The following is a 23,466-nucleotide window of genomic DNA, read 5'->3' as shown; positions in this document are numbered from 1 at the left end:
GAGCATCGACCTGGCGTGCGGGAGTCCCGGGTTCAATTCCTGGCCAGGGCACACAGGAGAAGCGCCCATCTGCTTCTCCACCCCTCCTCCTCTCCTTCCTCTCTGTCTCTTCCCCTCCCGCACCAAGGCTCCATTGGAGCAAAAAGTTGGCCCGGGCGCTGGGGATGGCTCATTCAGACGCTAGAATGGCTCGGGTTGCAACAGAGCAACGCCCCAGATAGGCAGAGCATTGCCCCCTGGTGGGCATGCCAGATGGATACCGGTCAGGAGTCTGTCTGACTGCCTCCCCATTTCCAACTTCAGAAAAATACAAAAAAAAAAAAAAAAAGAAGAAGGGTATTTGTTTAGTCTGGAGATACTAACTATGAAAAAGAATAACAGAGGAGCTAATGAAGGAGATTTTTGTTGACAATCTATAAAATGATAAGGTTGGACTGTGTGATACCTAAGGTCTTTTCCTAACTCTAAAATTTTATAATAATTGTATATGATTAGGAAAGGGTATAAGAAAATGATGAGAAATAACAACCTATGAAGCTGTATTTTTTTTTTTTTGTATTTTTCTGAAGTTGGAAACAGCGAGGCAGTCAGACAGACTCCCGCATGCGCCCTACCGGGATCCACCCAGCATGCCCACCAGGAGGCAATGCTCTGCCCTGGGGCGTTGCTCTGTTGTGACCAGAGCCATTCTTGTGCCTGAGGCAGAGGCCATGGAGCCATCCTCAGCACCCGGGCCAACTTTGCTCCAATGGAGCCTTGGCTGCGGGAGGGGAAGAGAGAGACAGAGAGGAAGGAGAGGGGGAGGGGTGGAGAAGCAGATGGGCGCTTCTCCTGTGTGCCCTGGCCGGGAATCAAACCCGGTACTCCTGCATGCCAGGCTGATGCTCTACCACTGAGCCAACCGGCCAGGGCCGAAGCTGTATTTTTTTTACCTGGTTGTAATTATCCATCCTTCAGCTCTCAACCCATCATTTTCTCTATGCAGCTCTCCAAATATATACATAACCCCCACCTCCGTTATAGTCTTACATAGCACTGTTCACCTTTACCTTATAACACTTGTCACAGTCAGACTTTTACATTTTTGGGTTACTATTTTGTTAATATCTGTTTCCCTCACTGCACTCTATAACATTATAATACTAATGTTCATAGCAAATATTTGTAGTGCATACTCTGTGTCAGGCATTGCTCTAAGTGCTTAATCCTCACAACTCTATGAAGTAGGTATTATTATTAGACCCACTGTACAGATGAGGAAACTGAGCCATAAGGAGTTTAAGTAACTTGTCCACTGTTAATGCCAGTAAGTAGTAGAGCTGGGATTTTAACCTAGGTTGAATGGCTCCAACATCTAATAATTGACTTATTGACTTGATTAGTTAATTCATTAACAAGATATACTTTACAACCTTGTAGTTCTGAGGTCTATTTTTAAATAATCACCTAATGTTTTATAATTGTTTAATTAACAGTTTCATTTGTATATATTTTTTTCTATTTCTGCCATTTTAAAAAGTATATCAGTTAAAGTCAAAGCATTGTTGAATACTTTTAGAAATGTGAATGGAGATTAGTTTTTGGTATCACAAGAAATGTGGGATTCTACAAACCTCTAATAGACAGGGGTCAGAAATGCTAAATATCCTATAGTACATGGGACAGTTCCAACAAGGAAGAATTGTCCTACCCAAAGTGATAGTCATAAGCCTAAACGCTAAAAAGACACACTAAAAAGATAGGTCAGTATCTTTGGGAATAAGAGGCATGAGTGGTGCCAGATAGTGAAGAGAATTGACATTTATTGAATTCCTTAATACCTGTTATATTCTTTAGCCTTTACATCAGTACTATGAGGTATTACCTCTTTTATACAAAAGAGAAACCTGAGACTCAGTGAGGTAAAGTAAGTAGACAAAGGTCATAGAAGTGAGCTATAGATGCTTTGTGGGACTTGGCTAGACAGACGCTCAAGGATGAAGAAAGAGCAGAGTAGTAATTCACTTGGGACCTGACTGTTAGAATCCAAATGATCATCTTTCCTCTTCAGCATTCTATTTTTGGGGAAGGACAGAGTCCTAAAAAGGGAGTGCTGTGTCCACTGTCTTCTGCTTTTAGATTGCTTTTGGTCTTATTTGAATTCTTTCCAAAAGTATGGTTTTATGACATATTTTAGCTTTATCATTGCTGTTATTTTTTTCCCATTTAAAATTTTTTTTTCTTTTTTTAACCCATCTTCCCCCTCCGTCCACACCATTTCTTTGCTCACTTTTGCAGGAGTAGTTTCTTTATTCATTCCGAATCTTCTCCCATTCAGACTTTTGTCCCACCATTCCCCCAACATTGCTCTTCTCCTTGGCCTCTGTTTTGCTAAATCCCATCATTACTTCTTAAGTATTGAGCATATTAGCTATATTTAACACAATAGATCATTCCCTTCTTGATTTAAAGGCATCCTCCAAATCTTAATGCTATATGAAGTTTTAAAAACTTCTAAAAGCTTCAAATTGCATTAAGACTCTTAGGGATAGCCCTTTCTTTCTTAGCTTGGATTATAACTGCCTCATCACTTCCACCGGGATGCCTATTAAAATTTTCATATTTAAGACATCCAGAACTGAACCCCTGATCTTTCCCCAAAAAGACCTGCTCTACCCTCTGTTATTATTATCTCAGTTAATGGCTATTCAATTTTTCCAACATTTAGGCCAGAAAATCTGGAGTTATTCTTGAATCCTGTCTTTCTCTCATACCCTACATTGGTCTATCAGGAAATTCTCTTGTCTTGACCTTTAGACTACATCTGGAATCTGACCATCACACTGTTCTGAGTTGACATCATCTCTTGTCTGTATTACTTCAGTGACCTAACTGGTGTCTATCCCCTATAGTATGCACAGCAGTAAGAGTGATTGGATCATGTCACAGTGTAAAAAATTAAATGCCACACATGTACAAAGTCCTTATTAATCTCTTTACCTGAAATATTAGTCAGACTCTGGCCTTTAACTTAAACACTTCAGCTAACCCATATATATATGGGTTAGCTACCCAAAATCACAGGTAGGCTACCCAAAAAATCCTAGCTTTGATTTTTTCTGAAGGCGCCAGCACTATTTTAGTTTGGGTCATAGGAATGAACTGGAAAGGATTTCTCTGAATTGTATCAAGGTAATGAGGGAGAGCCTCGGCTTATGAACTATTTTTAGTAAAATGATCTTGGCTGCAAGTTTTTGAATGGTAGAAATTGATACAACCAGGCTCATCTCTACCTGTATCTCAGACTAATTGGGTTAAAAATCATGCTAAGGGTACATTAATTAGCTAGCTAGGTATAAGGTTATGAAGATGGTATATACCCATGGTGAGCTTAGTCTCTGAATATAGATCCTGGTTGCTGCTCTATAATGATGCAAGTTTAAGGTACATCAGTGATAGCAAGTTGAAAAAGTGTGCTCTGATTATATGACTGCCTCACAATTAGAAGAAGAATAAAAATAAACTAACAAAGATCAATAATGTGGGAGCCTCCACAATCAAAAAATAATCCAAAATCTTAAAATTAAGATTATGAAAAACAAACAAAAGGATTCACTAATTCATCAAATATGAAATGTCTATGTCATATGACATAGTGTCATATGACAGGCACTGTCTTATGCTCTTGGAACACAATATGCAAAACAGATTTTTAAAAAGTACATGCCATTAAGAACTGGTTTAAATGAAAGAGAGAAAGTAACAAATGCATAAATTAAAATATATATTTGTATATATTCTATTTGGAGATTGTATATACTTTGGAAAAAATAGAGCAGTATAAGGGTGATTAGGAATTGGGCACGCAATTATTTTTAATATAAATCAATATGATCTTTTAAATTTTATTCATTTTTTATTAATTTTAATGGGGTGACATTGATAAATCAGGGTACATATGTTCAGAGAAAACATCTCCAGGTTATTTTGACATTTGATTATGTTGCATACCCATCACCCAAAGTCAAATTGTTTTCCGCCACCTTCTATCCGGTTTTCTTTGTACCCCTCGCCTTCCCCCCTCTCCTCTCCCCCTTGTAACCACCACCCTCTTGTCCATGTCTCTGAGTCTCATTTTTATGTCCCACCTATGTATGGAATTATATAATTCGTAGTTTTTTTTTATTTACTTATTTCACTCAGTATAATGTTATCAACGTCCATCCATGTTGTTGTAAATGATCCGATGTCATCATTTCTTATGGCTGAGTAGTATTCCATAGTATATGTACCAAAGCTATTTAATCCACTAGTCCACTGATGGACACTTGGGCTGTTTCCAAATCTTTGCTATTGTGAACAATGCTGCCATAAACATGGCGGTGCATTTCTCCTTTTGGAACAGTGCTATGGTGTTCTTAGGGTATATTCCTAACAGTGGGATAGCTAGGTCAAAAGGCAGTTTGCTTTCTAATTTTTTGAGGAATCTCCATACTGTTTTCCACAGTGGCTGCACCAGTCTGCATCCCACCAGCAGTGCAGGAGGGTTCCCTTTTCTCCACATCCTGGCCAGCACTTATTCTGTGTTGTTTTGTTGATGAGCTCCATTCTGACTGGTGAGAGGTGATAATCTCATTGTGGTTTTAATTTGTATAATATTTCTCTAATGATTAGTGATGTTGAGCATTTTTTCATATGCCTATTGGCCAGCTGTATGTCCTCTTTGGAGATGTGTCTATTCATTTCTTTTGCCCATTTTTGGATTGGATTGTTTGTCTTCCTGGTGTTGAGTTTTACAAGTTCTTTATAAATTTTGGTTATTAACCTCTTATCAGACGTATTGTCAAATATGTTCTTCCATTGTGTAGTTTGTCTTTTTATTCTATTCTTATTGTCTTTAGCTGTGCAAAAGCTTTTTAGTTTCATATAGTTCCATTTCTTTATTCTGTCTTTTATTTCACTTGCCTGTGGAGGTAAGTCTGCAAATATATTATTGCAGAGATGTTGGAGAACTTACTGCTTATGTTTTCTTCTAAGATGCTTATGGTTTCACAGCTTACATTTAAGTCTTTTATCCATTTTGAGTTTATTTTTGTGCATGGTGTAAGTTGGTGGTCTAGTTTCATTTTTTTCCATGTAGATGTCCAATTTTCCCAACACCATTTGTGAAAGAAGCTGTCTTTACTCCGTTGTATGCTCTTACCTCCTTTGTCAAATATCAGTTGTCCATAAAGCTGTGGGTTTTTTTCTGGGTTCTCTGATTTGTTCCATTGATCTATATGCCTGTTCTTATGCCAGTACCAAGCTGAATTGAGTACAATGGCCTTGTAGTATAACTTGATATCAGGAAGTATGATACCTCCCACTTTATTCTTCCTTTTCAAGATTGCTGAGGCTATTCGTGTTCTTTTTTGGTTCCATATAAATTTTTGGAATATGTGTTCTATATCTTTGAAGTATGTCATTGGTATTTTAATCGGTATTGCATTGAATTTATAAATTGCTTTGGGTAATATAGACATTTTAATGATGTTTATTCTTCCTAACCATGAGCATGTTATATGCTTCCACTTGTTTTTATCTTCCTTGATTTCTTTTATCAATGTTTTATACTTTTCCGAAGACAAGTCTTTAATCTCCTTGGTTAAATTTACTCCTAGGTACTTTATTTTTTTGTTTGCAATAATAGTAAAGGGGATTGTTTCCTTAATTTCTCTTTCTGACAGTTCATTGTTGGTGTATAAAAATGTCTCTGATTTCTGACTATTAATTTTAGATCCTGCCACCTTGCTGAATTCATTTATCAGGCCTAGTAGTTTTTTGACTGAGAATTTAGGGTTTTCTATATACAGTATCATTATCTGCAAATAATGATAGTTTGACTACTTCTTTTCAAGTTTGGATTCCTTTTATTCTTCTTGTCTGATTACTGTGGCTAGGACTTCCAGAACTATGTTGACTAAGAGTGGTGAAAGGGGGCATCCCTGCCTTGTTCCTGATCTTAAGGGGATTGCTTTTCATTTTTGCCCATTGAGTATGATGTTGGCTGTGGGTTTGTAATAGAAGGCCTTTACCATGTTGAGATATGTTCCCTGTATTCCCACTTTACTGAGAGTTTTGATCATAAATGGGTGCTGGATTTTATCAAATGTTTTTTCTGCATCTATTGAAATTATCATGTGGTTTTTCTCCTTCCTTTTATTTATGTGATGAAACACATTGACTGATTTGCAAATATTGTACCAGCGTTTTCTCCCCAGAAGAAATATCACTTGATCGTGATGTATGATTTTTTTTCATATATTACTGGATCTGGTTTGCTAATATTTTGTTGAGGATTTTAGCATCTAAATTTATCAGGGATATTGGCCTATAATTTTCTTTTTTTGTGTTGTCTTTGCCTCGTTTTGGAGTCAGAATTATGCTCGCCTCATAAAAGGAACTTGGAAATCTTCCTTCCTCTTGAATTTTTTTGAATAGCTTGAGAAGGATAGGAGTTAGTTCTTCTTTGAATATTTGATAGAATTCGCTTGTGAAGCCAGCAGGCCCAGGACTTTTCTTTGCTGGGAGTTTTTTGATAACTGTTTCGATCTCGTTTGTTGTAATCGGTCTGTTTAGGTTTTCTGATTCTTCCAGATTAATTGTTGGAAGATTATATGTTTCAAGGAATTTGTCCATTTCACCTAGGTTGTTTAATTTTTTGGCATACAGTTCTTCATAGTATTTTTTTTTTACAATATTTTGTATTTCTGTTGTGTCAGTTGTTATTTCTCCACTCTCATTTCTAATTTTATTTATTTGAGTCCTCTCTTTTTTTTTCTTGGTGAGTCTGGTTAAAGGTTCATCAATTTTGTTACCTTTTCAAAGAACTTGCTCCTGGTTTCACTGATCTTGTGTATTGTTTCTTTAGCCTCTTTGTCATTTATTTCCGCTCTGATCTTTATTATTTCCTTCCTTCTACTACCTCTGGGCTTTACTTGCTCTTCTTTTTCTAGTTCTTTTACATGCAGGGTCTAGTTGTTTAGCTCCTTAAGGTATGCCTGTAATGCTATGAACTTCCTCTAAGGACTGCTTTTGTGTGTCCCTTAAATTTTGAGTTGTTGTATGTTCATTATCATTCGTTTCTAGGATTTCTTTTATTTCTTCTTTGATCTCATTGTTAATCCATTTGTTATTTAGTAACATGCTATTTAGTTTCCAAGTGTTTGAGTATTTTTCAGTTTTTCTATTGTGGTTGATTTCTAGTTTCATGCCATTGTGATCAGAGAAAGTGCTTGATATGCTTTCAATCTTCTTAAATTTGTTGAGACTGCTTTTGTATTCTAGTATGTGGCCTGTCCTAGAGAATGTACCATGAGCACTTGAAAAGAATGTATATTCTGCTGCTTTAGGGTGAAAGGTTCTGAATATATCTATTAAATCGAGTTGATCTATTGTGTCCTTTAAGTCAGATGTTACTTTGTTAATTTTCTTTCTTGAGGATCTATCTAGTGATGTTACTGGGGTATTGAAATCCCCTACTATTATAGTATTGCTGTTGATCTCGGCCTTTATATTCATCAAAGTCTGCTTTATATATTTAGGTGCTCCTATATTAGGTACGTGATATATATAATGGTTATATCTTTCTGTTGGATTGCTCCCTTTATCATTATGTAGTGACCTTCTTTATCTCTTACAATAGTCTTGGTTTTAAAATCCATTTTGTCTGATATAAGTATTGCTCCCTCAGCTTTTTTTTTCATTTCCATTTGCATGAAATATTTTTTTTGATCCTTTTACCTTTAGTCTATGTGCATCTTTTGTTTTAAGGTGTGTCTTGTAGGCCTCATGTGTATGAGTCCTGTTTTCTTATGTACACAGCTACCCTATGTCTTTTGATTGGATCATTTAATCCATTTACATTTAAGGTTATTACTGATATGTAGTTGTTTATTGCCATTTTATTCTTTAAAACTGTATTCCTCTTTTGCTATATTCTTTTTCTTCTTTGATCTGTTTACAACAGGCCCCTTAACATTTCTTGCAGCACTGGTTTGGTTGTAGTTAATTCCTTGATGTTTTTTTTTGTCTGGGAAGTTTTGTATTTCTCCTTCCATTTTAAACGATAGCCTTGGTGGATAAAGTAGTCCTGGTTGTAGGTTCTTGTTCTGCATTACTTTGAATATTTCTTGCCATTCCCTTCTGGCCTCAAGTATTTCTGTTGAGAAGTAGGATGTTATCCTTATGGGGGCTCCTTTGTAGGTAGTAACTTTTTTTTCTCTAGCAGCTTTTAATATTTTCTCTTTATCACTTAGGTTTGGTATTTTAATTATGATGTGTCTTGGTGTAGATTTCTTTGGGTTTCTCTTTAATGTAGTTCTCTGTGCTTTTTGAACTTGTGAGACTTGTTCCTGCAATAATTTAGGGAAGTTTTCAGCTATAATATGATTGAACAAAGTTACTGTCACTTGTTCTTTGTCTTCTTCTTCAGGAACCCCTATGATGCTATTGTTATTTCTCTTTATGTTGTCACAGAGCTCTCTTAGAGTTTCTTCAGACTTTTTCAGTCCTTTTTTTTTTTCTGCCTTGCTTCCATGCCTTCATTTATCTTGTCTTCTAACTCATTGATTCGATCCTGGGCTTCGTCCATGCTGCTTTTAATTTCTTCCATTGTGGTCTTCATTTCTGATATTGTATTTGTCATTTCTGACTAATTCTTTTTTATTATTTCAATGTCCTTTTTTACATACTATGTCTTTATTTAGGTGTTTGTAATGACCATCTATTGTTGTTCTAAGATCTTTGATCATCCTTATAATCATTATTTTAAACTCTGCATCTGGTAATTTGGTTATATCTGACTCATTCAGGTCCTTTTCTGGGGATTTCTCTTGATTCATTTGTGTTGCATTTCTCTACCTTCCCATTTTGTCTGTATAAGAAGGTTTTAGCTACTGGAGTCCAATGGGTGTGGCCTCTGTGTTCCTTAGGTGTGGTCTTGGGTACGTAATTTTAATGAGAGTTTTAGTTTAAATGGAATGAGCAAAGGAGAGAGCAATAAAACATGAAGTAAAAAACATAGACCATTAAATAACTTCAACTTATACTCTGTATAAGATGAAGAACCATTGGAAGGTTTTATATCCCATATATCAGTGAAATCGTATGGTTCTTAACTTTTTCTGTCTGACTTATTTCACATATAACTTTTGACTCTCCCAAAACTTCGTTATTAGCCTACTGTTGATAGAACTCTTACTAATAATATAAACAGTCAATTAACTCATATTTTGTATGAATCATGTACTGTATTCTTATAATAAAGTAAGATAAAGACAAAATGTTAAGAAAATCAAAAGGAAAGAGAATATGAATTTACAGTATTTATTTTTAAAAACATATATAAGTGGGCCATACTGTACAGTCCCTTGTTGTTCAAAGGTCAACTGTTTATGTATTTCCAGTAACATTTACCATATGAGTGGAACAGAACTAACACTTTTTTTAAATGACTACTACATGCTAGTCATTTTTTATACAAGTAGAAGTAATATTAATACTTTATTTTTCTTCTTCATTTTAGAGAAGTATTTATGCATTCATAGAAAACAAAAGAATCAAGATAATCAGCAATGTCCGTCGTAGAGGAAGACTTGTGTCACCACATGAAAGTAGTTGTTCGTGTGCGTCCTGAAAATGCAAAGGAGAAGGCAGTTGGATTTCATAAAGTGGCCCATGTTGTAGATAAGCATATTCTAGTTTTTGATCCCAAACAGCAAGAAATCAGCTTTTTCCATGGAAAGAAAACTGCAAATCGAGATAATACAAAAAGACCAAATAAGGATCTTAAATTTGTATTTGATGCTGTTTTTGATGAAACTTCAACTCAGCTGGAAGTGTTTGAACACACTACTAAGCCAATTCTTCGGAGTTTTTTGAATGGATATAATTGCACAGGTAATTATTTCAGTTGGGGTTTAATTTTCCCCTCTGATTTTAGTTTAGAGACATTGACTTGGCCCTTTCTTGTAAATATAATCAATTTTAAGGTACATGTTTGCTAAAAGTTCTTAAGTTCAGAAGGTTTTCACTGTAAATACGAACTTTATTTGAAATTTAGTCATCATGTATAACATCATTTTTGAAACTTTCTCTTTCACGGTCTTGCTACAGTCCCTATAGACAATCATTGTTTCAATATCTTGTTGTAAAGCAAATGCTTATTGAAATTGATACCAGATTTTTCAGTTTGTACTTATAAGTACTTCTACTGTTTGCCCAATCAGCTATCTATTCCTGTGGAATAGTCAGACATTTCTGAACACTTGGCATTTTCTTTATAGCACCATTTTATTTACAATATCTTAAAATAAAAATGTTAAAAGCCCATGTTGATTGGGTAATCTTCAGCCCAAAAGACATGTCTAGTACTCTTGATAGAACTATAATGATTTGTCTTTCAAATGGTCATGTTGATCTCCTAGAAAGAGATATATGCAAAAGACTGGTATTTCAAGCTTAAGGCACTTAACCCCATTATTAATAGCTTACATTTTGATATTGCCACAATCTGACATTTTCTTTAAGACACACCAAAAATAAAACGTTTTACTGTCTTTCACTGACTCATTTGGGATTATTTTGTTGGTTTTTTTTAGAGAAACAGGCAAGGAGAGAGATGAGAAGCATCAACTCATAGTTGTGGCACGTTAGTTGTTCATTGATTGTTTCTTGTACATGCCTTAACTTGGGCTTAAACCGAGCCAATGACCTCTTGCTCAAGCCAGAAACCTTGGGCTCAAGCCAGCGACCTTGGGATCATGTCTGTCATCCCATCTTCAAGCCAGTGACCCCGTGCTCAAGCTTGTGAGCCTGTGCTCAAGCTGGCAACCTTGGGGTTTTGAACCTGGGTCCTCAGTGTCCCAACTTGAATCTGTGTCCACTCTGCCACCACTGGTCAGGTTTACTCAGTTTTCTTACAGACTTACCCTCTTGGTCAAGCAAGAATGGAATGTGGTTTATTGATTATAAGTGCTGTGATTCTAATTTTTAGCATATATTCTTTTTCTCATTCATGAAGCTTGGTATTTTCTTTAGAGATTTAAAAAAAATATATTGACACTAATTGAAAAACTACCAAACTACTACTGAATCTTTGGTTTCTTCTTCGACTTGACTTTATATGTATATTCTTATCCAGCTGTCTTAAGACTTCTTGATATACTATGGGCTTACATAAAATAGAACAAAATGCGACATACATCAGTTTAATTCATTCTACTGAAGAGTATAAAGTTTGTTAACATTTAGCTTAACCAAGAGATTTAACTTATACAAATATTCTCATAAGTAATAATATGAGGAATTACTACATTAGCTGCATATTGTGATGGGTATTTACCGCATGTGGACTTTTTTTTTTGCATTTGATTTTAAAAAATCACCTTTATTTGGTACTAGATAGGATTGTTAAAATAGTAATTTGTGTAAAATTTGAAAAGGAATTTTATAAATAGTTTGTATCTAGAACTTATTTCACTCAACAAACGTATACTGAGTACCTGTTTTGCACCCGGTGGTTTGCTGGGTGCAAAGAATATGTGATCCCTGTCTGGGTAGAGGTCACAGTTGGAAATACAGTGTGATTGTGCTAGAATAGGAGGTTGTGTGGCCTACCCGGAGGCTCAAATGAGGGAGTAGACATTTATTTCTACTGTCAGGGGGAGACACAGAAAACTGATATTTGTGCTGAATATTTAGAACAGATGGAAGTTTCCCAATTGAATTAACTAGAGCAACTTTCCAAGACAAAGGCAGTGGAATAGAAAGGGAACAGCAGCAAGGAAGAAACAGACTAGAGAGACTGTATTATTCATTCCATAAGATGCACCTGACCAATAAGATGCACCTAGGATTTTAAGGAGGAAAATAAGAAAAAAAAAATATTCTGAACCAAATGGTTGTTAAAATATCTAATAAAATATACCACAATAATATTTCAACAATGTAAACTCAACAGCAGTATTAACAATCATTAGCACTGTAATTAACAAATGAGAACAGACTTTTTTTTTTTTACAGAGACATAGAGTAGGAGAGAGGGACAGACAGGAATGGAGAGAGATGAGAAGCATCAATCATCAGTTTTTTGTTGCGACACCTTAGTTGTTCATTGATTGCTTTCTCATATGTTCCTTGACCGTGGGCCTTCAACAGACCGAATAACCCCTTGCTCAAGCCAGTGACCTTGGGTCCTAGCTGGTGAGCTTTGCTCAAACCAGATGAGCCCACGCTCAAGCTGGCAACCTCGGGGTCTCAAACCTGGGTCCTATGCATCCCAGTCTGATGCTCTATCCACTGCGCCACCACCTGGTCAGGCGAGAACAGACTTTTATGTTCAAATACTCTTCTAGTTGTCTGGGAACCCGCAGCAACTAAAAAAAATGAACATTCCCTCCATAAGATGCATGGGCATTTTCCTCTCCACTTTTGGGGGGAAAGAAATGCATCTTATGGAGCAAAAAATATGGTAACCAGGCACCCTCTCTTAGAATGCCTAATAATATTCCAAGGCGAGGAATTTGAACTTTCTCATGTAGGACTGTGGAAGTATTAGAAAGATTAACATATTCAGATTTTATTTTTCATAAAAATAACTATGAATTCTACATGATGGTTTAAAGAAGATTGAGTCTAACAGTGACACTGATAATTGATCACTTAAAATTTGTAAGGTTGCCGAATTAGCAGGTGGGGGGAGGTGCAGATGGGTGAATGATGGTACCATTAATCAAAAGAGAGAATACAGAATTAGGAGTAGATTTGTGCTAACATTGCCAGGTTTTAAAGATAAGGCTATAAATTAATTTTGGATCTGTTGAGTTTAAAGTTACTGTTCAGCATAGCCAGATGGAACGATCCGGTAGACAGTGGATGTAGTAATGGTCTATGTCCTAATGAAGAGCTTTGATCCCTTTTCATAAATACTCAGTACTTGCATATGGTGCCACTGGAGCTGGGAAGACTCACACAATGCTAGGATCAGCCACTGAACCTGGAGTGATGTATCTAACTTTGTTAGACCTTTACAAATCCATGGATGAGATTAAAGAAGAGAAAGTATGTACTACTGCGGTTTCTTATCTGGAGGTAAGTTGGCAATATCATTCTATAGATTAATCAGTAGTACTGAGAAATCTTTCTTTAAGAAGTTCCATTTTCATTCAAAGTATTCTATCATACAGGAACTTTCTCATTAATATATAACTTTAAAATTTTTAGTCTTAAGTACCTAAGATGTATCTTATTTTTTCCTGTTGTTTATTTTGAATAATTCTGGCTTACAGAAAGGTAGCAAGTACAAAGAGCTTCCAAATACCCTCACCCCAGTTCCCTATAAGTTAACATTCTACTTCTTTGCTTTCTCTCTGTGTAAGTATATGTGTTTCTTTTTCTTTTTTTCTTTTTTTTTTTTTTAACTACATAAGGTACAGACTTCTAGATACTGGAAATTTCCTTAAGTAACCACTAAATGACTATCAAAATCAGGTAATTAACAATGATTCACTGTTATCTAATTGGTAGGCCTTAAAGGGAGTTTGCAAGTGATTCTAATAATGCCTTTTATTGGAAAAGAAAATCTCAGATCCTTAGTTGCATTCAGTTGTCCTAGCTCCGTAGTCTGGATTTCTTTTTTATATTTTATGTTGCTGTCATAAACCCTTAGTTTGGGTTTGTTACAATTAGATTTGGGTTATTCACTGGCAGAAATATCACAGAAGTGACTTTGTGTTCTTGTGACATCCAAGAGGTTTATATGGTTAGTTAGTCCCATTACTGGCTATGTTAACTTTGATCAAATTCATTATACTGGTGGCCGCCAAGTTTCTTCCCTGTCAAGAGACTACTTTACCTGTTATATTTATTAAGTACATTGTAGGGAGAAAATATAAGTATCCTCTTACTCAAACTTTCATCTATTAGTATTGCTTCAATCAATTGTCATGATGGTACATGATTTCAGATTTCATCATTTCTTCAACATTCATTTATTGGCTGTCCACTGTAACAAAGATTCTCTTTATCAGTGTGGACTCATAGATTCTTAACATTTTTCAATAGATTATATTTCGTTTCTGTAATTATTTATTTGTATGCTCAAATTGTGCCAGATGTAGCCAGTCAAGGCTTTCATGCTGTCTCTTTGGGTCCTTTTGACATACCCCATCATTCTGGGAGGCCTCTTAACAATAGCTGATGTTCAACAAATCATAACTTAATGGCAGGCATTCTCACTTTCCATTCAGATAGTGTTTCAAAAACCAGTGCAGAAATATAAATCCCTGCTTTTTACTGCCTATTCATTTGTGGTGTCAGAGAAAATTCTACTAATCACAGCTCTTTTATTGATATCTTATAGTTAGGTTCCTACTGAGAGAGTTCCTTCACATTTCAACATTCATTAAAATTATATATGTTGCTAAAAATTTTCTTGTCAGTCTATAGAACTTGAAGATAACAGAGAAGTAAAACTCATTTTGTATAGTTAAGTATTGAAAAGAATTGACCTGAACATAATTAGGAAAGAGCATAGCAGTATTCATTATTTCTTCCTTAGATCCCCTCATAACTGGAAAAATTGTTTTTCCTATCTTTTAATCTACTTTCATTTTATTATTGGTAAGATATTCTCTAATCTAATGGTTTTCCACTCAGGCTGTGTACCAGAATTGGCAGTGGGGCTTTTTAAAAATAGACATGCCTGGGCTCACCCCTTGTACATTTTAATTTAATAGGTCTGGACTGTGGCTGAGGCATCTGTGTTTTTTAAAAGCTCCCAGGTGATGCAAATGCATAGACTGGCTTGAGAGTAATTGTTCTGTTTGTATTTTTTGTATGATTTAAGTGGGTAAGGGGACACATTAGAAAAGTGACTGCTGCTTCAGAAAAATAAGAACCAAAAAAAAAAAATCTCAATATTTTACTACTTTTAAGAGTTTGTTATATTTAATAATGGTTATCATTGTAAAAAGTTTTACTAGTGCTATTTATTATAACATGGAAATACCAGTTATAGTTGTCATTTGGTTAGCAAGTAGAAAACTTAGTACCTTAGTAAATCATAAAATTAGGTCAATAATACTATTTGTATACATTATTTTGTGTGTTCAGTCCCCATGCAGTAGAGCAAGGGTATTCGGGCTCCAGTCTCTGCTCTGCTACTCTCCTTGTGACCGTGGATAAATCACTGACCTTCGTAGGGCCTCATTCAAATGGTGGGATGGTGGTCCCATTATGGAATTTATCATTAAGAATTACATGTTAAAATTAAGTAATTAAAGGGTAAGTGGTATAAATATCATTCATCCTTGAGTGTGGGTTTTCTTTAACTTTTGACCTGTAAAATTTAAAGTTTGGATTACTTGGGCATCATGAAATAAATCTCTTTTCCAGTGAGAACCGTACTACCTCCATATAACTTACATTTCAGAGCCACTAGAATTTCCCAAGACTGTGTGCCCTGTGTATTTCCAGGAAATAGGAAAAGGCAATTCCAGCTATCTTATTTCTGTTTCACCAAAATCCTTGTTAGGAATTATGGGGTAACGGTATAATGACTCAACTTTACGTTTCGATTTCAATCCTCGGTAATTAAACTCTTCTATTTTCTCAGAGGGTAGAAAATTAATGTTAGCATGAGATAGAATGGATGAGATGAACTAAATGAGCTGCTGTTCTTTAAGATAAAATACTAGTCTTTAAGATAAAATACTAGTGTAAACCTAAATCTGCAATGTATGGCTGTAAGTGATATTATCACTATTGTTTTAACATCAGTGCTAAAGCAGTTTTTTTTATTATTATTTTAAGGTATATAATGAACAGATTCGTGACCTCTTAGGAAATTCAAAGCCACTTGCTGTCCGGGAAGATGCCCAAAGAGGGGTGGTTGTTCAAGGCTTGACTTTACATCAGGTATGTTCAAATAGCAAGTGTGGTTTAGCCATTTACTTATTTTCCATTATGTTTGAGAAAGAAGAAAAATAATGCTCCTGACCGATAGTGGCACAGTGGGTAAAGTGTTGACCTGGAATGCTGAGATCGCTGTTTCGAAACCCTGTGCTTGCCTGGTCAAGGGACATACGGGATTTGATGCTTCCTGCTCCTCTCCCCTTCTCTCTTTCTTTCTCTCTCTCTCTCTCTCAAATGAATAAATAAAATCTCAAATCTTAAAAATAAAAGAAAAAAATAATGAAGTGCAAAGATAAATAATCAGTATATCTTTAATCTCATCTTTGAAATAATTAAATGAGCTTTTCTTTTAAAATGCACTTTAACATTTAATATCATTTATTATTCTACTTAATACATTTATATTTTATCTCCTCAGAGGACAAGATTTTATCTTTTATTTCTCATGTAACACCTAGAGTACTAAGCAAATAATATATAGTCAATATTTAATGGGATTTAAATTATAGAAAGTATTTTTTTACCTTCTATTTTATCTTTAAAAGTCTTCTTGCTTGTTGAAAGTTTATTTAAAATGTTAAGGACAGATGTCTAATTTATGTATATATATATATATTTTTTTTAAACTTTTGTAGCCCAAATCCTCAGAGGAAATTTTACAGTTACTGGATAATGGGAACAGAAACAGGACACAACATCCTACGGAAGTGAATGCTACGTCTTCTCGTTCTCATGCTGTTTTCCAGGTAACGGCCACTACACTACCACTCATAAAGTTAAATTGGAAATAAATGAAGCCAAATTCATGGTAATTATCACACTTTAAAAAAATGTCTTCATCTCTCATCTCTGAACTTTTCTACTTGTCAGCTCTTTTTTACTTTGCAGTTTGGGGAAGATTCTGTCGAGAGTATTTAGAATTGAGGTGATGTGAATCAGAAATGTGTATTTTTATTGTGTAAAGATGTGGGATAAAAAAAGTGGAATGGAAGTGTTAGAGATTTATTTCTTGTGTATTTTTTTCTACTTTTTGTGACAGACAGAAAGAGACAGAGAGAGGGACAGATAGGGACTGATAGACAGGAAGGGAGAGATGAGAAGCACCAATTCTTTGTTGGGGACGTTAGTTGTTCATTGATTGCTTTCTCATATGTGCGTTGATGGGAGGGGCTACAGCAGAGTAAGTGACCCCTTGCTCAAGCCAGCAACCTTGGGCTCAAGCTGGTGAGCCTTGCTCAAACCAGGTAAACCCGCATTCAAACTGACGACCTGGGAGTTTCTAACCTGGGTCCTCCACATCCCAGTCCAGTACTCTATCCACTGCGCCACCGCATGGTCAGGCTTGTTTATTTTTTTCTTTAAGTTGGTGAAAATATTTAACATTTCTAAAACATATTCTTATATTCAGAGCAAACTTTCTCTTTATAGTATGATGACCAATCGTCCTCCTTTAGTGAGGACAGTCCTTCTTTTGTAAGTTCCGTCCTCCCTTGAAAAGTGTCCTCCTACATGTCCTCCTTTTTGATATTGGAAGACTAATCTGTAACTGACCGTGTTTGATTAATGCAGAGTCGATCCATTGCATATGATGTATTTGTATCTAAATGAGTACTTTTTCTTACAATTATTATTAAAAATTAATAGGCATGTAAGCACAATTACAATATAAAATATTACAAATGTTTTTATTATGCATTTATCATAGTATATTGTTGCAATGAATAAAATGTTTCTTTTATTTACGATATTGTTTTCTTCAATTTATTTTTGTCTTTTTATTGTAAAAAAGTTGGTCACCTTATTTATAGATCTAGATGTACAGAACCAATGAATTGGAGAGTTACCGATTCACTATTTAAAAGATTTCATCACAATGACCATGTAAAGTAGTTGCATCCCTTAAGGAACAGCCATTCAGTGATCCAGTGCTTTTTAGGGATATAATTCTAGAAAGAACTAAAGCATAGGTTAGATATTATTTCTTACAGTTTCTAGCCCTGTTAAAACAAAATGATTATATAGCTTTATTCTGGACTATGCTATATAGAACTCATTTTATAGAAATTGTTACAGTTGAAAGAAGTCATATCTGAGGCAATCAAGTCATTCAGAAAGTCTACAGCCCACAAAATTTTATTAATCTTTTCTATTCTTACCACTGACTCTTCATTTATTGGTAGTCTTGAGAGAAATGTCTGTGACACCAAGTTTTCCAGATTGTCTTAGACCCTGCTTTTTAAGAAAATTTAGCAGAAAGGTTTTATAAAGGATTAGTAGCTAACTTTTCCCTCCTCTTTTACATTTGCCACCAAATTTATTTCATTTAAAGGACAAAAAGTACCTTTAAATAATTGAATAAGTTATGCTTTGCTCTAATGGACCATTGAACAATGATGAGTATTCTTTATTTTGCTATCTTTTATGTTTCCCTTTTTAATTAAAATTACAACAATATGGGGAACTGGAGTAAATTTACTCTTTAATATGGGTCAACATTCGAATTCAGTTTTCCTTTGCGAACAGTCCCTGCAGATATGCAAAGCATTCTGACCCCTGCCTTTAGTGTTTTCTGAGGAACATTATTTCTAGAAGGACCTTGCCCCACCATCATCTTTGGTAATCTCTTGTTCTGATTCAAGGGTTATGAGGATATAAATGATAGTTTTTTTACCTTTTGTCGGGCCATGAGTTATTTGCCATCTGGTGCACATTTTATTTTACAAGTTTTCTCAACTTTGGTAATTATCAGCCAAGTCAGATAATACCTTGTTTGGATCGTTTTAAAAAGGAAAATAAGTTTGATTTCATGCTCTTTTAAAAATAAAATATTTTTTTCTTTTAATTTTGTAAAATCTTCTCCTGTTCTCCATTCTGCAATTTCAAAAAGATTTATTTGCGACAACAAGACAAAACAGCAAGTATCAATCAAAACGTCCGAATTGCCAAGATGTCGCTCATTGACCTGGCAGGGTCTGAGAGGGCCAGTGCTACCAATGCTAAAGGGACCCGGTTTATAGAAGGCACTAATATTAATCGATCACTTCTAGCCCTTGGGAATGTTATCAATGCTTTAGCAGATACAAAGGTAAGAACTATATGTTTATTTGTTTAAATATTTTGAAATATTGAAGTATGTATAATTCCCAGAAAAGTACTATTTAATATACTAATTTTGTTTAAAGGTCTAATATTAATGAAATTTTAAGAGCATATCAATAATTTTGCTCAATACAGAGCAAAGATCTCAGAGAGCCTAGTACGCCAAATAAAGCTATGCTTCCATCTTTTTTTAATTTCTCATTTTATAACCAGAATTTGTTTAATGAAAAGTATTGAATATCAGATTGATAGTTAATATTTGATTGTACTTTTTTATTTCTTATTTTTAACTTGATTTTTAAAGTTAGCATTATACACAACAAGCATAATTGAATTGGCACCAAGACACAAAACACTTTTTAGGAAAACTAAATCTCTCTGGTTAGTATTTTATATACTGTAAAATTCTGTTAAATATTAAAGAGTGGTGTTTTTTTTTAGCGAGGAAGAGGGACTTAAGATATAAAATATAATTACCTAAGAGAATAATGTTTACTAGATGCCTTTGGGACATTTAAAGTATTTTACATCCACTATATACCAGACATGCTTACTAAAAACAGCATATTTGATGATTTCTTGATTTGTAAAAAAAGATACTATTTTGAAGTTAATATATGATTATTCTAAGTTCAAAACAGGCTCCAATGCTTTAGGAAAATTACTGTAAACTCTTTAAAATGTTGCATTTTAATTTACTATGGAATATTTTTAAATGATTTGAGGACCCTTTTGAAAATAGACAAGTTACAATATCGCACGAAGATTATGAAAGCCAGATGACTTTTATATTCTTAGTTCAAACATGTAAGCAAACAACATGGTATAGAGACTTTTTCTAAACTTAAACTATCTATTGTATTTTTTATATACTTACTTAATCTTTAATAATTGACTCCTATCAAGTCATTTATGAGTCAGTGTTTATTGCATGTGTTGTATGTGTAAAGTCATTCCACGTTTTAGTGGTGCACATTCCACAGTTTGGAAAAGACTTCTGTGATGGACAGCACATTACTAGTAGAAGTTGGGAGACTTAGGGCCTATTTCTAGCTCTGAGTAACCAGCCATGTGACCTGAGGCAAGTCATTTCACTTTTAGCTCAATTTGCCTCTTCTATAATATGGAAGATTTACCTGGATAACATAAGGTTGCTTTTAGCTTAACTTTATAATGCTCTGTTTTCACACAGAAGTTTTTTTTTGTTTGTTTTTTGTTTTTTTGTTTTTTGTTGTTTTTTTTGTTGTTTTTTTCATCTTTCCGAAGCTGGAAATGGAGAGACAGTCAGACAGACTCCCGCATGCGCCCGACCGGGATCCACCCCGCACGCCCACCAGGGGCGATGCTCTGCCCACCAAGGGGCGATGCTCTGCCCATCCTGGGTGTCGCCATGTTGCGAGCAGAGCCACTCTAGTGCCTGAGGTAGAGGCCACAGAGCCATCCCCAGCGCCCGGGCCATCTTTGCTCCAATGGAGCCTTGGCTGCGGGAGGGGAAGAGAGAGACAGAGAGGAAAGCGCGGCGGAGGGGTGGAGAAGCAAATGGGCACTTCTCCTGTGTGCCCTGGCTGAAAATCGAACCGGGTCCTCCGCACGCTAAGCCGATGCTCTACTGCTTAGCCAACCGGCCAGGGCCACACAGAAGTTTTACATCTTGGAAAATTAGTTACTTTAAAGTCAGAACTGTATCTTTTCAGTAAAAGAATACCTAGAAAAATTAAGTTCTTTTAGAACTGTGTTATGCTTTTCAAAGAAGAATCTGTAAAATTGTAATCCTAATTTATTTTGTATCAATGTTAAATGATTAGATAGAAGCAGCTCTATGCCATGGGGAGTTCTTATTATTTCTCTAATATATTTGTTTAGAGCATATATTACTTTTGTGTTTTAATTTCTTATTTAAAAATGAAGATTTTTTAAGTAGACATTTTTTTTAGTACTTTTAGTTACAGAAAAGTTGCTAAGATACTACAGATTTTGTGCCCCATACTCAGTTTCCCATTGATATCTCACAATAATATGGTACATTTACAACTAATGAACCAATATTGACATTTTATTCTCTAAAGTTCATATTCATTCAGATAGAGATTTAATCTTTAAATAGGATATTTATTTTATATAGTCATTGAATAGTCCCATAAGATTCGCTATAATCATTTAGATCCTCATTTATGCCATATGTCTGGGCAAAGTTGGGCAGTGTTTAAATTCTTAAAGTAAAGTGGTAGCAGGTTTGCATTTAAATGTGGAAAATGACATAAGAATTCTTTTTTTTGTTCTTTCAGAGAAAGAATCAGCATATTCCTTACAGAAATAGTAAGCTCACTCGCTTGTTAAAGGATTCTCTTGGAGGCAACTGTCAGACTATAATGATAGCTGCTATTAGTCCTTCCTCTATGAGCTACGATGACACATATAACACCCTTAAGTATGCTAACCGTGCAAAGGACATTAAATCTTCTGTAAGTGTGTTCACTCTGCCTTTGTTGTAAGGGTATTAGGTTAGTATTATTATTATTGATTTTGAGAGAGAAAAACATCAATTTGTTGTTCTACGTCTTTGTGCATTCATTGGTTGACACTTGTATTTGCCCAGACCTGGGATCAGACCCACATCTTTGCCATATTGGGATGGTGCTCTAACCAGGTTAATGCATGTTTATTTTTATAATTTTAACAAAATATTAATTTAGAGTTGTATTTCTACTAATGGTTTAGGAAACAGTGTTAGAAATGTCTTTGCAGTTAAGATTAATTAAACGTTAGATAACTAAACCATTGAGCATCTTGATTATATGTATAATATATACCCTTATTTAGTCTTTTGGGATCTTAAGCCCGTTTAGTGCCTTTCCTGCCAACCTTTTCACATTGTGGCACATGATATTTTGATGGCACCCTGGAGTGATTGTGAACTTGTGGCAGCCAAGGATGGCAGTCTGCTTTTGCCTAGCGCCAACACTTTCTACCTGACAACCTTGGACATGTTAGCTAGTTTAGCTAAGCCTCAGTTACTTTTGCTGTAAAACAGATATAATATCTGCCTCAGTTTATGAAATAAATAGCCTTTTAAAATCATTTATGATATTGATGTAATCCATCTCTAGCTCCAACAATATAATGCTCAGTTAGGTCAGTATTTTTGAAAATAATTTGGATAATTAAAAATATATATAAGTCAGACATAATGGATGTTTAAAATCACAGGATCTCGGTTTGAAAAGACCTAGAGTTCAGCTGGTGTGCTGGCTTCTCTGCCCACTTACCCTCTGCTATTCTAATTGAATGAACATGAGGGTGTTATTGTCTTTCTTAGAAAATGTACTTGTACTGTGTATACATGTAACAATTAGTTGTTAAAGGTTGTAGAATTTGGGTATAGAAAGGGTTTTTTTACACATTTTTCATGTAATCCTTACATTAACCTATTGTGAAAGACATTTTTAGCTCTACTTTACAGTTAAGGAATCCCATGTACTGGGATTCATTTAAGTGAGAGGTGAGCAGGGCCTAGAAATCAAGTGTTTGGACTTCTGTGTTTAATGTTCTCTCCACTAATCCATAGCTGCCAAGTGGCCCATACTGTTTTGTACAGGATAAATGTAATAACTCATTAAACACTGGTTGAATTTAGAAGTGGATGGATCTTAAAATTATCTGTGAATTTCTTAGAAGCCAGGAAAAAGAAAATAGGCAATTTTTATTATATTGAGAATGAATGCTTTGCAAGTTCTTCAAAATATGTTTTCTCAGATAGTAAGGTAATCTCTTTATCATTTCATTTACATTATTAATGCCCTCAGTATGTTCTCTTGTCATAGATTTTAAACATGAACATAATTGATCATGATTGTACATGCCACTAATTCTGAATTCATGGAAATGAATGAGGATGTAATGCCACTTTGCTCATATGATTATGATCACTTTCTCTCTACATGCAATCATAATTTCTCTCTTTAACAGTTGAAGAGCAATGTTCTTCACGTTGACAATCACATAACTCAATATGTAAAGATCTGTAATGAGCAGAAGAAAGAGGTATGTCTACTCTTTACATTACTATGCTAGTATCACTCAGTTCTTCATTTATGAGATTCTATGATTGTAATTGTCTAAAAATTTGACATGTATTTTTATTACGATTTAAATCTGACTCGTTCAGTTATTTTTCACAACTAAAGTGTTTCTGTGGTCATCTATAATAGAAACAAATAATTCGTTTTGTATTTTAACTAATGTTTCTCTCTACTAGATTTTAATGCTAAAAGAAAAACTAAAAGCCTATGAAGAACAGAAGGGCCTTATTGATGAAAATAGCACAGCAAAGTTAGTGATTTCAAACCCGCAGAAAAAAGAAATTGAAAGGTAAAATTGACATTAAGATCTCATTTTAAGATTTTTATGGTTTTGAAATTCTGTCGAATATTTTGT

At 34.9% G+C, this 23,466-nt stretch overlaps 1 protein-coding gene across 2 annotated transcripts in view; it reads left to right on the top strand.

The window, feature by feature from the left end:
• KIF18A (kinesin family member 18A) overlaps nucleotides 1–23,466 on the top strand; it is an 86,282-nt gene that overhangs the window by 4,837 nt on the left and 57,979 nt on the right. For both annotated transcript variants that reach the window (XM_066251165.1, XM_066251166.1), the window contains exons 2-9: nucleotides 9,545–9,918; nucleotides 12,953–13,110; nucleotides 15,832–15,936; nucleotides 16,569–16,679; nucleotides 18,821–19,018; nucleotides 21,318–21,494; nucleotides 22,999–23,073; nucleotides 23,288–23,400. In XM_066251165.1, coding sequence (XP_066107262.1) covers nucleotides 9,594–9,918; nucleotides 12,953–13,110; nucleotides 15,832–15,936; nucleotides 16,569–16,679; nucleotides 18,821–19,018; nucleotides 21,318–21,494; nucleotides 22,999–23,073; nucleotides 23,288–23,400 — 1,262 coding nt within the window. In that variant the 5' untranslated portion in view covers nucleotides 9,545–9,593. The remainder of the gene's footprint in view (nucleotides 1–9,544; nucleotides 9,919–12,952; nucleotides 13,111–15,831; nucleotides 15,937–16,568; nucleotides 16,680–18,820; nucleotides 19,019–21,317; nucleotides 21,495–22,998; nucleotides 23,074–23,287; nucleotides 23,401–23,466) is intronic.

The sequence above is a fragment of the Saccopteryx bilineata genome, chromosome 1 (genome assembly GCF_036850765.1).
Source record: "Saccopteryx bilineata isolate mSacBil1 chromosome 1, mSacBil1_pri_phased_curated, whole genome shotgun sequence".
In the NCBI taxonomy this organism is placed as follows: Eukaryota; Metazoa; Chordata; class Mammalia; order Chiroptera; family Emballonuridae; genus Saccopteryx; species Saccopteryx bilineata.
Note: the sequence above shows the minus strand (reverse complement) of the source record. Positions and strands in the feature narration are given on the sequence as shown.